General features: G+C 42.1%; 1 protein-coding gene across 4 annotated transcripts in view; it reads right to left on the bottom strand.

The window, feature by feature from the left end:
• Positions 1 to 13524, bottom strand: part of atp11c (ATPase phospholipid transporting 11C (ATP11C blood group)) — a 73109-nt gene that overhangs the window by 46566 nt on the left and 13019 nt on the right. For all 4 annotated transcript variants that reach the window (XM_080416507.1, XM_080416508.1, XM_080416509.1 and 1 more), the window contains exons 2-3: positions 3433 to 3543; positions 1377 to 1466 (exon numbers count right to left, since the gene is read on the bottom strand). In XM_080416507.1, coding sequence (XP_080272633.1) covers positions 1377 to 1466; positions 3433 to 3543 — 201 coding nt within the window. The remainder of the gene's footprint in view (positions 1 to 1376; positions 1467 to 3432; positions 3544 to 13524) is intronic.

Here is a 13524-nt window from a genome sequence, read left to right as displayed (position 1 = left end):
AACACTGACAGGGATGTGTGCAGCCCAACTATGAGCAGACTTACGACAGCATCTACAGATCCCATAGCCCGTGACGGAAATGCTAATGAACCCCTTATATTTGAAAAAGGTCACACCCGTCAGTTCTTGCACATGCCAAGAGTCAATGGCCGTGTGCAATTTCAAGTCGAATGACCAACCAAATAATTAGACCAATTCATGAGTGAGAACTAGGGGTGTCACCAAACGATACGATACGATATTTGGCTCACAACTTCGATACGATTTCGATACGATACGCACTTTTTTTTATTATGAAAGATATATGGGGGAGAAAAAAAGCAAATGCAAACAAATAATTCTGTTTTTGCATTATTCAGACATGCGAACTTGTAGCTTTTCAGCTACAATAGCCGTTTTGAATCCAAATAGGGCAATAGTGTGACACCTGACCCCAAAAAAAAAAAACATGTTGTCACCCTTTTCACCTCGGGCTGTTTGCATGCCTGATTATTATTATTGTAAAAAAAAAAATTGAAAACGATATATCGCGGGACGATATATCGGCACACCCCTAGCGAGAACCGCCATGTAAATGTGTAAATGTCCCCGTCCGCCGGCTGGTTGTGATGTCACCCTGACAACCAATCAACATCCAATAAAACCATAGCATGGCCGTCCGTCCGGGCTATGGTAACACGACAACACATGGCCTGTGGCAAAAATGTTAACAGCTTCAATTTGTCAAAAAATCTGCTTAGTTAGGCTCATGTCAATGCCCATGTGCATTTTCAGATCAATTGGTCAACCCACTGAGGAGATAAATGCATGAGAATGGACTAGGATGGACGGAGTCTTAATTGTGTGACCGATTTCACAATAATGTTAATAAACAGCTTTGGGAAAAGTGCAGAAAGTTGCGTCAGTCCCTGCATACCAATGATCAATGCCCATGTGTCATTTTAATGTCAGATCGATTGGTCAACCCACTGAGGAGAAACATTTATGAGGACATTCAGAAAGGACAGAATGACCGTTTTTATTTCCTTTTATAGCAGGATTACGTTATGAACAGAACATTATTAAGTCTTTGAGAAGACTTTATTTACTCTTTTCAACACTGACTGACGGACAGTGGCAAACGATAACTGGAAACTGTGGCTTTAACACCTGCTAAGCACTGCACTGTGCACACAGTTTCACACTTGCCAAGGCCAGCGACATTATGCACCCACATGATGCCCCACCCCAACACTAAAGTCACACATACCCAAAGCCATGTTGTGCGGATGCACACAACATGCCAACCACTACTTAGTTCACAAAGTCTTCTCTCATTCTCTTAAGACTCATATAAATATAATCTTATCGGATTCCCCGGTGGGACATGTCCTTACCTGTACCAGGAAGATGATAAGGAAGTAGAAATTGGCGATCCTCCTAAACTGTTCAAATAGGTTCTTTGGCAGAAAGTTCCACACGGTGTACTGGGGAGAGAGGGGGGTGGAGGGAGACAGAGAGAGGGGCATGAAAGATGGAATTAGCAAACACAAAAATTCCAATAAAAGGACCACAGAAATGTAATTGAAAGGATCCAGCGTTGATGTTAATTTTCCATTCCGAGGTACCGTCTTCTTCCAGCCTGAAGTTCAAGGTAGGAGGAGGCTCGAGAAAGGGATTCAATGTATCCAACAGTCCCCAACCCCTGCATGCATGTATTATTCTCCTTGATCTGAGGAGGGGTGGTGGTGGGAGTCAGTTGATGGGACAGAGGGTGGGGGTCTGAGAGAGAGGGTGTTGGGTGCCCCTGGGAGCCCACAGGTATTCCACTGTTTGGAGACTCATCTTCAATGCCACCTGTCCTGAATAGCAAGCCAATTACCCATCAATTTGGTGGCAGATCTGTTTATATTTGGCTGCTTGATACTCACAGGGGCCATAGTAACACATTTATCTGCCAAAAGGCCCAGGAGAAAGCCGAACAATGGCCTTGAGTGGTAACTTACACCACCAAACAACAACGCACGGGGTTGTAAAACACACTCTCTCACACAAAATAAGGCGATAAGGAAGGTGGAAGATGGCTGCATGGGAGGAGAATAGTGGAAATGCAGTGGCAGCAGAACACCACCACCACCCATCTCATCATTTTGCCGTTGAAGCTAAAAAAGACAGAGTAATGTGAAAAGATGAAGTGTGTGCGCGCGCGTGTGTGCGTGCGCGCGTGTGTGTGTGTGTGTGACGGTGCAGTGAAGACAGGAAGAGGGGAGGAAAGGAGAGGTTGGCGGAGAGCGGCAAGATGATGGAAAGCAGAGGCACAGAGCAGCGTAAACACTAGTGGCCGGGGTAATTAAAGACTGTTTACACTGACACGCCGAAGGGGTGGCTAATTGATTGACCCCCCCTTCCTTGCCCCGGACCCCCTCTGCACCACCATAAATCCCATAAAACCCCACCAGTCCCCCCTTACCCCCACTAATGACCGCCGCCCATCAGATCCATAACCCAAGCCCGAAGCCCTTATTGCTGACAAAGGGGGTGAGGGGCAGAGGAGGCCTTGATATACTTTGTTGCATGCAGTGTTGCGCACCGAAAATAATTGTGCAACTGAGTGTAAATACAGCCTTAGGATGAAGGAAGGTGGGAGGAAGGTGGGAGGCATCATCAGAGCCAGGGAAGGGATGAAAGATTCTAAAATTGCCCCCCCATGATCATGATTTAATAGCAGCTACGTATGTGTTTCTCCGCCACAGAACGATGCCCTTTCATGTGGACAGAGAGTGGGAGGAGAAATAAGGAGAGGAGAGGATGAGGAGAGTCAAAAACGATAGCATTCCATTTGAATTAACAGTTAACAAAACTACAGTAAGACGAGGTGGTGAGAACCCGAAACACAGACGGACTTGATCCATTAAGACCGGGAACCCATCTGTGTCATTTTAAGATTTCTTTGGCGATTCAAAAATAGCAGATATACAAGCTCATAGTGCGGCACTCTCGGTACCCTGCTGTGAGCTTGTAGATCTGCTATTTATTTATTTTTATCGTGGAGAATTTGTGCAAATCTTTGAATATAGATATATATATATATATATACAGTATATGTTTTAAAGCGAACATTTTTAACTCCGATCTGTGCTCCTGGGGGTCACTGGAACAACATACTTTGAGAGAAAACATTTTTTAGATATGCATTTGGCCGCGGACCCCCATGATCTCAAAATCTTTTGTTCCAGGGACACCCCAAAAGCAAAGATTTTAGTTACAAATGTTCGCTTTAAACATATAAAGATTTTTTTTTTAAATGCAGAGTGTCGCGCTATGAGCTTGTAGATCTGCAATTTTTGAATAGCCAAAGAAATCTTAAAATGACACAGATGACGTTCCCGGATTGAATGGGTTCAAATTAAGCTTGGGAGGCAAATTCATTGGTGTGTTTGTGGGGCATCTTACCTTGGAGGACACTATCCTGTTATCACAGAACTTGGGTTGAATGATAGCTTCGGTGTTGCGGTGGCCAACGTAGATAGTTCTGCTGGTTGCTTCAGGACTTCCACCACCAAGCTGGAGGAGGGACAGACGGGGAGACAGAGACGAGGAGTGGAGAGAGGAGAGAGAGAGAGAGGGAGAGCAATAAGAGGGGTAAATTAGATCTAGACACTTTTCATCATATGAGCAGAGGTTAAAAATGGGGGCCCATCTCAGCTGGGAAGAGGCCCAATCTCATGAACCAGCAGAAAATAATGGAGCGCGGGCTATAAATGTGCATCATATGCAAAAATATAAAACCCAGGCATAACTTTAAGCTAAACGACCATTTGCCTGCGCCTCCCCATCTGTTTGGGGGAATCAACGAAAACAATGAAGCTTCTTTGCATCGTTATTTCAGGTGCGGCAAAAATCTTGTTTTATTATATATCATAAAAGATGTATAATATAAATATATATTTTTGCATTTTATGCTTTATTTCAGATGGACTCCGTAAACAGCAACAACAAGCAGTAAAGCGCCTCAGGTCTGATCTGAACCGGGGACAGCTGTGAATTTTGCATACGATATGCAACTCAATGAACCACCCAGGTGTAGCAAAGTCACTCTGATCACAACGGTTATTGTCCACCCAGGACTTTAATTGGTTTAATTGTCATTTTTAAAAGTTCTTGTTCTTGTGTTTTTTTCAGAGCTGTTCTAGAATGTGGCTGAATTGAGTCTCTTATTTTTGATTACATATCAAAGACCTTGAATACAAATATTGAGCCAGATCCACTACTGGCTATGTCTGGATCAGTGGCATTTAATCCCGCTAGTAATTCATTTGAGGGTCAAGCCATCTCCTTGTGCACACTGCTGGTCAAACGTTTAATCTTACAACAATGGAAATCAGAATCTAGCCCTCTGCTCCAGCAGTGGCTTAGAGAGTTGGGCAATGTGCTACACATGGAGAGAATTCCGTATGCAACAAAAAAAGATCACGTTTTCCTGAAAATATGGCAGCCTCTGTTGGAGCCCGTGCTCCTGCTTATATATATGCATAATATATTGGACCAACAAGTGTATCACATATGCCGTCATCTCCTCTGATACTCTTTTGTCTGGTGTTTTGTTTTGTTTTTGTTTTTAGTTTCCCCCCTTTTTGTTTTTGGTCTTTTCTTTTTCTCCTTTTTTCCCACTTTCTGCCCTCTTCATTGTACCTTTTTATTTACTATCATGTGTACTTTTTTTTGGGAGGGGGTTGGGTGGGGGGGGGGGTTGTGTTTGTCTTGTGTGTTTGTTTTTTTGCAGAAAACTAGAAGGGTTTCTTTTTGTATCACTGTCTATCTTATTCTGTAAACTGTGACAATCCTTAAATAAAAAATATGTTAAAATAAAATATAATGTGGTTGAATTGTGCTTCACATAAGGGACAAGCATGACATGGGGTCAGTGGGCCAGTCACCAGTATGAAGTGGCCCACTGTATAACGAGTTCCATTTCTTGCCAAGGTGGACAATCAGTGAGGATTAGCTCTATAGTAATAAAAAGGACACTGCCTGGGCAGATTACACCACGCTCAGATTTATGAGCCCAGTTATCACATCTTGACACAGGCGGCAGGATGGTAAGCCAGTCTAGCCACACACAGAGTTTGTCACACTGCTCTGTATCTGAAACAACCAGGACCTCTAATACAGGGGTAGCAGCTGAGATACCGGGCCTTATCTTGCACGCTGCCTTACCCTAAGGCCAAACCGCACCAATGCAACTAGTCGCAACAAAACAGTTTTAAGGCCAGTTGGGGATAATGGTTGCAAGAAGTTGCATTGGTGTGGACTGGCCTTTAGGCATATTTTACTATTTTGAAAAACATTTTAAAATAGTTCAAAATAGCCGATCTACATCGACATGTTGTAAATCGACTATTTTAAAATGTTTTTCAAAATAGCAAAAAATGCCAAAAGAGTTTAGGCCTAAGGGGTAAGGCAAGATAGGGCCCTCCATCTCTTTCCGCCTCAGCAGTGGGTGGCCCGTGGGCCGTGAATTCCACCTGAATTCCACCGAAACCCTGTATAGGCTGATGACTCAAAAAGCAACGAAGCCTGTAAGTGAAATGAAGGAACCCAGATAGCGTCTCTTGTCGGGTGGAAACCTGTCCAAAACAAATTTGAAAACAGCAAAAGTAGCAGATCTACAAGCTCAAAATGCGTTGCTTGTGGATCTGCAACTTTTGATGCTTTTGTGTGACGCTGTAGTGTGATCAAGTAGGGCGTTAATTTACGGGGAAAGTTAGAATATGGAGATAGGAGGTGTCTGCCCGACAGCAACGATATGCTGATGGGTTGAGTTTCAATCTACAACGCCCTTCCCGACTCCTCTTGCGCCTTAACCCCAGAGCTGGATCTTGTACGCAGGGCCGGTTTCATGCAAGCAGCATAGGAGCCAAATTAAAAACCATCAGGCGCCATGGATGACTGGTCCTGGACCAGCGCCCGGTTGGAAGGGGAGGGGGGGGGGGGTGAACAAAGGCCACCTGGACACCGAGACACGTCCGCCGTCTGTCTGTCTTCTGAAGACGGGTTAGATCAAAGGACAGCCTCAGACACTCGGGAGGCTAATTAACCCATTGAAACCAGGAAAGCATCCGTGTCATTTTTTGTTTTTAACCACTTGAACCATATTTTATGCTTTTGCTATTCAAACATAGCAGATCTACAAGCTCATAGCGTAGATCTGCTATCATTGAAAAATATCAAAGATTTGTGCAAATCTTTGAATATATATATGTTTTTTAAGCAAACATTTTTAACTTCTGGGGGTCCGTGGCCAAATAAATACATGGGGGTCCTTGACATGAAAAAGTTTGAGAACCACTGACATAAAAACATAGGTTTTTCAGAAAACTGTCTTAATGGGTTAATCCATGGGAGGAAAAACACAACCTACGTAACTCAGATTTGCGCAATCATTTGATGTTCATTAATGGTTGAATAAAATGAAAGGCAAAACAAATTAAATGAGTCTTCAGCTAAAATCCAGACCGTTTTCCGTCCCCCAGTCCAGAGTGAGGAAGCCAACAGAACACACAGCATGGGTGGCAGAATATTGTGTCATGTGTGAGCGGCCGTGTTCACACCTCAGTGTGGCTGTGAAATCCGCCATCCGCTGCCCACTCAACACATGCGTTCACTTCGCTAGGGCTGCAACTACTGATGATCTTCTTGGCAGTTTATTCCATCGATCACTAGTTTTTTTGCACAATTATTTTTTTAAAACTGTATATTTCAACGGGAACATTTTCTAATTTATCTTTTTATAATTGACTACCTTGATGAGTCTGATTAACCTACAAAAAGTGCTCACAAGACAACGCTTTTCGGTAGTTTAGAAAATCAATACTTTTATTGAAATCAATATTAGTTATTTGTTTTTGTTTTTAAATAATTGATTAGTTTGAGTAACTGTTTGCACCCCTAATGCAGACACTTGCCAGGACATAAGTAGAAGGAGGAAGAAACGAGAAAGCGAGAGGACAAGAGAGCAAAAGGGAAGAGAGAGAGCGAGATGAAGTGCGGAACGGAATCCAAGGACACCGGTCAAATAATCCTGGTTGTCTATGATTAAAACAATAGCCAGGCCCCAGCAGAGGCCATGGGCCAAGAACGCTCCCTGGGAACTAAACTCGCTCATCTGAAAAAAAACTCGGATTCGCAATGAATCAGACGCCGCAGCACTTTGACAGCGTGTCAGATACTAATTTAATAGTGGGACGCACAATTTCTTTTAACAGTGCAGACAAGACACAACACATCCCTAATACCTGAAATAACATTAAGGTAGAAGTGCAGCGACAGGATAAAAATAAGGCTCACCGTCTGGCAGAGGCATCGTGGTTAATGCAAATTTCACACTGCAAACGAGGACCAATTTACAAAACAAATTAGCCCGGGTGCAGGACACAAAAAGCTTTGGCATGGCCCTTTGAGTGAGAAGTCAGGGAGTCACAGATAGTAGTTGGAACACTTAGGACTTGTGTGCTGTGCCAATGTTTCATCTACAGCCTGTCTCTGGACTCATTAACCACAAGAAAAGCAGCCTCAAGGTTACAGCCGTGCTATAGGCAAACAAAAGTAGCTTTCATACTGTAGGCTTATAAGAACCTGTTACTCAACTACGCTACCACAAACTGCCTGGCCCCTGCAGCCTTTTGTTTTATTTTTATAATCACTTTAGTGCAAGTAAATCACACATCGCATTGCGACGCATTGTGAGCTTGCAGATAGGCTGTAGACAGGCTATTTTTGTCAAAGAGGCTTTTGAGTGTACAGGGGAAAAAAAGGAGGGGACCAAGAATAGACTCCTGGGGGACACTGGTCATCGGGTTTAAAGGACAACTTAGCTTTTTTACAACCAAGGTTTATGTTTTAGTTTGTAATTAAAGTAAATAAAAGATGAGCGTTAACATTTTTACATTTACTGCTTTCTATAGTTTTAGCAATTTTCGTGATCTTTTTTACAGTGGGCGGGGGCATTCTGTCCGGTGGCTAAATATGTATTTTTTTACACAATAACCCGGTGTTTTCTTCATTATTATTTACAGTAGCTCTTCTAGCCCCCAATAACTCACATCTGGCCATCAAAGACCACAGGACCTTTTTTATTGTGCAAAAAAAGGCATATTTAGCCACCGGACAGAATGCCCCCGCCCACTGTAATAAATATCGCGCACATTGCTAAAACTATAGAAAGCAGTAAATGAAAAGAAAATAACACTCATCTTTTATTTACTTTAATTATATGCTAAAATATAAACCTTGGTTGTAAAAAAAACTAAGTTGTCCTTTAAGTGTACAATACTGTAGATACAATACGTGAGACCACAATGATCAAAAGGCCCAGCAATAAGAAATCATGCTAATAATGCCAGTAAAAAAGCAAAGCTGATTGCATTATCTCTTCCTCGTTGAGGTCAAATGCTGCAGTTCAAAAGCCAATGATGATGGACGATGGAGGAAAAGTAGTTCACAATGAAATGGCAGCATGGCGATGCTAAACAGTACATTTGTGCTGGATTGACAACGTATTAGCTACAATGGAGGCGGTTATAAGAGGGGCGGGGGGTGGTGGTGGTGGTGGGGGGGGGGGATCAATAAAAACAAACATCCAATTTTCTCCGTCAGAAATAAACAGTGCATTAGAGAATTGACTGAGTGAGCTGGGAAACTTTACATTAGATTATGGTCTAAATGAAATTATGCACACATTGTGGAAATGAGCACAGCCCGCCCGGCAGGGGGGTGGTGGGGGTGCACTCCATTCAGAGAGAAGACGAGGCAATCTGAGGCTGCATTCAGCCGCTGCCAAAACCTGGGACGGTGACCTCAGTCTGATGACACCGAAGTCCCTGTCACACCATCTCACCATTCACTGTGACCCCGCCATGTCCCTCTCGCCACCGTCACCCTGCCGAAATGGGGTCAGCTGAACTCGCCGATAAACTGAACCAAATAGTCAACAGGTCTCGACTCTCAAGCATAATGCCACCATCAGAAGCCTCAATCTAAAACTTTGTAGTATAGCAGTTACAGGTACAGTATAAACGTACACTAGCACCCTGAATGGAAGGGGGTGGGGAAAAGACCTCCACATCACATCTCATTGACCCCTTGAACCCTATAGCGTCTTATTCTGGGCATGTCATAACAAAGCGAACAATCTGTGGAAATAGGCAAATAACAGGCAAACTCATTTTAAGTAGAGGGGAAAAAGGAGAAGGGAATGAAGGAGAAGGCCGAAGGATAAACCCCTGCAGGACCCGGGTCAATGGTTAAATCATTAAATCATTTAAAACGCAATACAGGGGTGAAAAGTGCAGATTAAACCAAGTATGAAAATGAGGCTCAAACTAAAGAGAAATATCTGCATATCTGTCTTCTTGCTCCCAAAACATTATTGAAGACAAATACCACAACGTTTCCACCTGCTAGATAGAGGTCTTCGTCACATTACACCTGGTTTGTGGCTTTTTTTCCCCCCCAGCACACCGTCGTCATGTTTTGGATGTGCGTGCACCACCTGTACTGCATAGGAAAATGAGGCTGCCACAGGTGGCTCCATCCTAATCCTGGTGGATGCGTCTTTTAAAGTGTTCTTCCCCTATAGGGAGAATGACTAAACATAGCCAAGAGCAGTGTCTTTCAGAGACTAGATCAAGACCTATAGGCGTGTCGTGGGAAGATTTAAATGGGTCATTAAATTATTCAAGAGCAATAGTATCCAAAGCAGTATCCAAAGCAATGTTATTTTAAGAAGCTTTTCCCAGTAACTGCAACGTAAGCAGAGGTCAAGTAAAAAATATTACAGCAAACTGGCTTTGTCAAATGTGCTTGCTCAATATGCTATAATGCTGGCAATCAGTCTAGGAGGTCACTGAAAAAAAGTAAAGGATGTAGGTCTGCAGAAAACAAGTGAAATCCTCCATCTATTTCTCTCTCCTTTTCTGTCCTCTCCATCAGATGTAGCACCGCTCTTCCTGGATGTCCCGCCTCAGCCGGGCAACCTGCCGGTGCCAAGGTAAAAAAACAAGGAGAGTGGACTGAACGTACTCTAGGGCTGGGCAATATATCGACGTATCACAAGTTCAAGACACAATTTGAAAATGTCATATTATAGTCACAATATTGATCGACGCATTTGGTTTTGATAGTAATACCTACAGTTCAAGAGTTATAGGCCAAAGCACTATAACACTAGGCTGTTATAGTTCCAACAGGAGGCAATTTTTTTTTTTATGGTGTGGTCCTATTTCTCTTCTGTTTGTGGTTATGGTGCTCTGCAATAACATTTGAGAAGTAGACTAAAATGAGTATTTGACTTTACAGACTTAAAGGGGCCACACCATGAATTTCATTTTTTTTTTGGGGGGGGGGGGTATTTTTTGGGCTCCCCAGTGTCTCTTGTACCCCAAAAAATATTTTTTTTTAACATTCAGTCATTCATTCTCATTTCAGAGATTTTCAGAATGGGCGTGTCTGAACAGGCCATTTCAGAATGGCAAGGCAAGTGACATCACTTGCATTGCCATTGCATTGATGATGGCCAGACAGAATTGCTCAGTAGCCCCCCCCTGCCCAAAAGGACGTTTTGGTATTGCAGCTGAAAGTGCTGTATAAGCCAGAGACAATTGACTTGGGATGAGTATATCTGAGTGATGATTTAGGCTCAAACCTTTTGAAAAAGGTTTGAGGGACATACACCATATGATATTAAATATCAAATATTTTTTTTAAATTCATGGTGTAGATCCTTTAACATTCCCAGAGAGCATCCACTGTCATTTGGAATTATTTTGGCCACAAAAACAAAACTGTACACCAAACAAAAGAATACTGTGAAAACTAATTTTCTTTATTTATTATTAATGATTAGAAAGCAGGATTTTTTAATGTGTGTGTGTGTGTGTATGTATATATATATATATATATATATATATATATATATATATATATATATATATATATATATATATATATATATATATATATATACACATACACACACAGTATATATGCATGTATGTATGTATGTATGTGTGCATGTATGTATGTATGTTAGGGCATTCACCGAATAGTCGAATATTCGAATATCAAACCGACTATTCGACTATCAAACCACTATTCGATTATTCAAGTGGCTTTTCTACAGCAGACACGCAGCTGTGAGCTCTGGTGTGACGTCAACTCGCATTCCTTGAGTCGAGTCATCAATGCCATTTTTTCTTTTTTATTATTTTATATTTTATAATCAAATCGATTAATCGAATATTCGAATACTTATAGGTCGAATAATTCGAATACTAAAAATCACTATTCGTGAATGCCCTAATGTATGTATGTATGTATGTATGTATGTATGTATGTATGTATGTATGTATGTATGTATGTATGTATGTATGTATGTATGTATGTATGTATGTATGTATGTATGTATGTGTGTGTGTGTGTGTGTGTGTGTGTGTGTGTGTGTGTGTGTGTGTGTATAGATATACACACTATAGCGCAACTACAGCTGGTGGCTGTGGCAGTTGCTAGGTTGCAGGGGCCTCGGGTATAAAAGACTGTGTAGCTTTCATACTGAAAATTTTGAATAGTACATATATGCACAAAAACCTCTGCACGCAACACTACTTCTTCTCAGGATAAATTTATCATGGGTTGACCAGGCCACTGTGCCACGAAATTTGAATAGTACATATATGCACAAAAACCTTTGCACGCAACACCACTTCTTCTTCTCAGGATAAATTTATCATGGGTTGACCAGGCCACTGTGCCACGAGATTTGTCAGGCAATTTTGCGCAACACCGATCCCTTGCATGTTGGAGCGAAAATACTTCCTGTTCACATAAGCAAATAAATGTGAGTGCGGTCGATTGCTCCAACTAATTTGGAAATTGGCTTGCCTCTGCAAATTGCACTTGCTTGCCTTGCTCACCCACAGTATGTAAATGTTACGCACCTAGGCACACAGATTATGCCCATACGGCTGGCATGGTGCGGCTCAGGGATGATCGGTAGATGCCTGACCGGTAGGCCGGCAGCGCTTTGGTAAACTCCCATTCCAAGGAGTGCATCCTTGCGGTCGGAGGGTCCCCCGGCCTTTGCCAAGCTGGGCCCAGTTCAACACATTTCCAAGAGGATGGTTCTTGGCATTGGCAATCTGACCAATCTAAGTCTAAGTCATCATTTTGGGCCAATAAATCGGTGTGAACACATGCTCCCTCCGGACTCACTTGCAATGTCCTCCGGCAGCATCGAGCAGCAATTGCTTATCACGTAGGCACTGTCGTGTACTGTAATGTTTATGCATCCTTTTGTAGGCCACACCTAATTTCCTACACCTACAACAGATCATTTTAAATGCTGGAAATTCGCATAATGTGAAAATCAGTACTTATCTTAGATTTTGGCATTCTCATAAACAATAAATGTTGGAAATGCTGGTAAACTCACTTTAACTCCCTAAAACAAATCCAAGGATACTATCATATTATCATCAATATACATAAAATGTAACCTTTTACAGTAGAGAGGCTTCCAGAGCATTGCAAATATATCTAGTTTTGAATGCAGAGTTGCAGACATTTAATACTTCTTCCAAAACCTTGATTTGATTACATTCTATTTGAGAACATATCACTACAAACTTTTTTATACGCACAATCTCATGTCAAGTTCATTTTAATACATGTTTCCAGCATGAAAAAAAGCACCTGCTTTACGCAACCTTTTAGTACGTACGCATGGTTTATAAGTTGCCTTTTATTGAGATATTGGAACATTAATACATGAGAGGGAGATCTATACCAGGATATATTGACAGTAGTGTGCTGCAGTCATATAGGCAAGAGGCCGAGTCCCATAGATCACCTCACCAGTGCCAATATCACAGTACAACATGACCGTGAGTATATTATTGCCATTATATTAGTTTCATTATCAATATTTATGATTAGAGAGTGTGGGAAGAAATATAATTAAAGTTGCCGGCGAGCATTGCAAGGTTAACCTACAGGTAAGGTAAACAAGGTGGAAGCATTTCAGAGCGCCGTTATCAAGAGACATCGACACTCACAATTCAGTGGTGGAAAAGTACAGTATGAATAATGGTAAATAAGTGACAAAAATGTAGCATATTTATCAATGTATTGTTTGTCAGAACGAAAGACCAGAAGACAGCACATCTATATTGACGGTAGTATATTACTGCTTGCGGACACCGATATTCGGTTGGCTGCTGAACAAAATGGCCTTTTGATGCCTGCAACTGCAGATGATGAATGCGGTGTTGAGGTTTAAGTGAGCGTGGGGTGGGCAGCGTGCACATACATCTCGAAGCGGGTGTTCGCGGTTGTCCCTTTGGGTATCATTGACAAGTGACTGAATCTGACAAGTGTGTCCCTGAGTGAAAGGGCAAAGGAAAACACGATATTATGATGTACTGAAAACAAACAAGCTAGCAGCTGCAGATGCAACGGCGGCACTGTGAGTATTATTTACCTCGACACAAA

The sequence above is a fragment of the Gymnoscopelus braueri genome (assembly GCF_963280865.1).
Source record: "Gymnoscopelus braueri genome assembly, chromosome: 20".
Taxonomy (NCBI): Eukaryota; Metazoa; Chordata; class Actinopteri; order Myctophiformes; family Myctophidae; genus Gymnoscopelus; species Gymnoscopelus braueri.
Note: the sequence above shows the minus strand (reverse complement) of the source record. Positions and strands in the feature narration are given on the sequence as shown.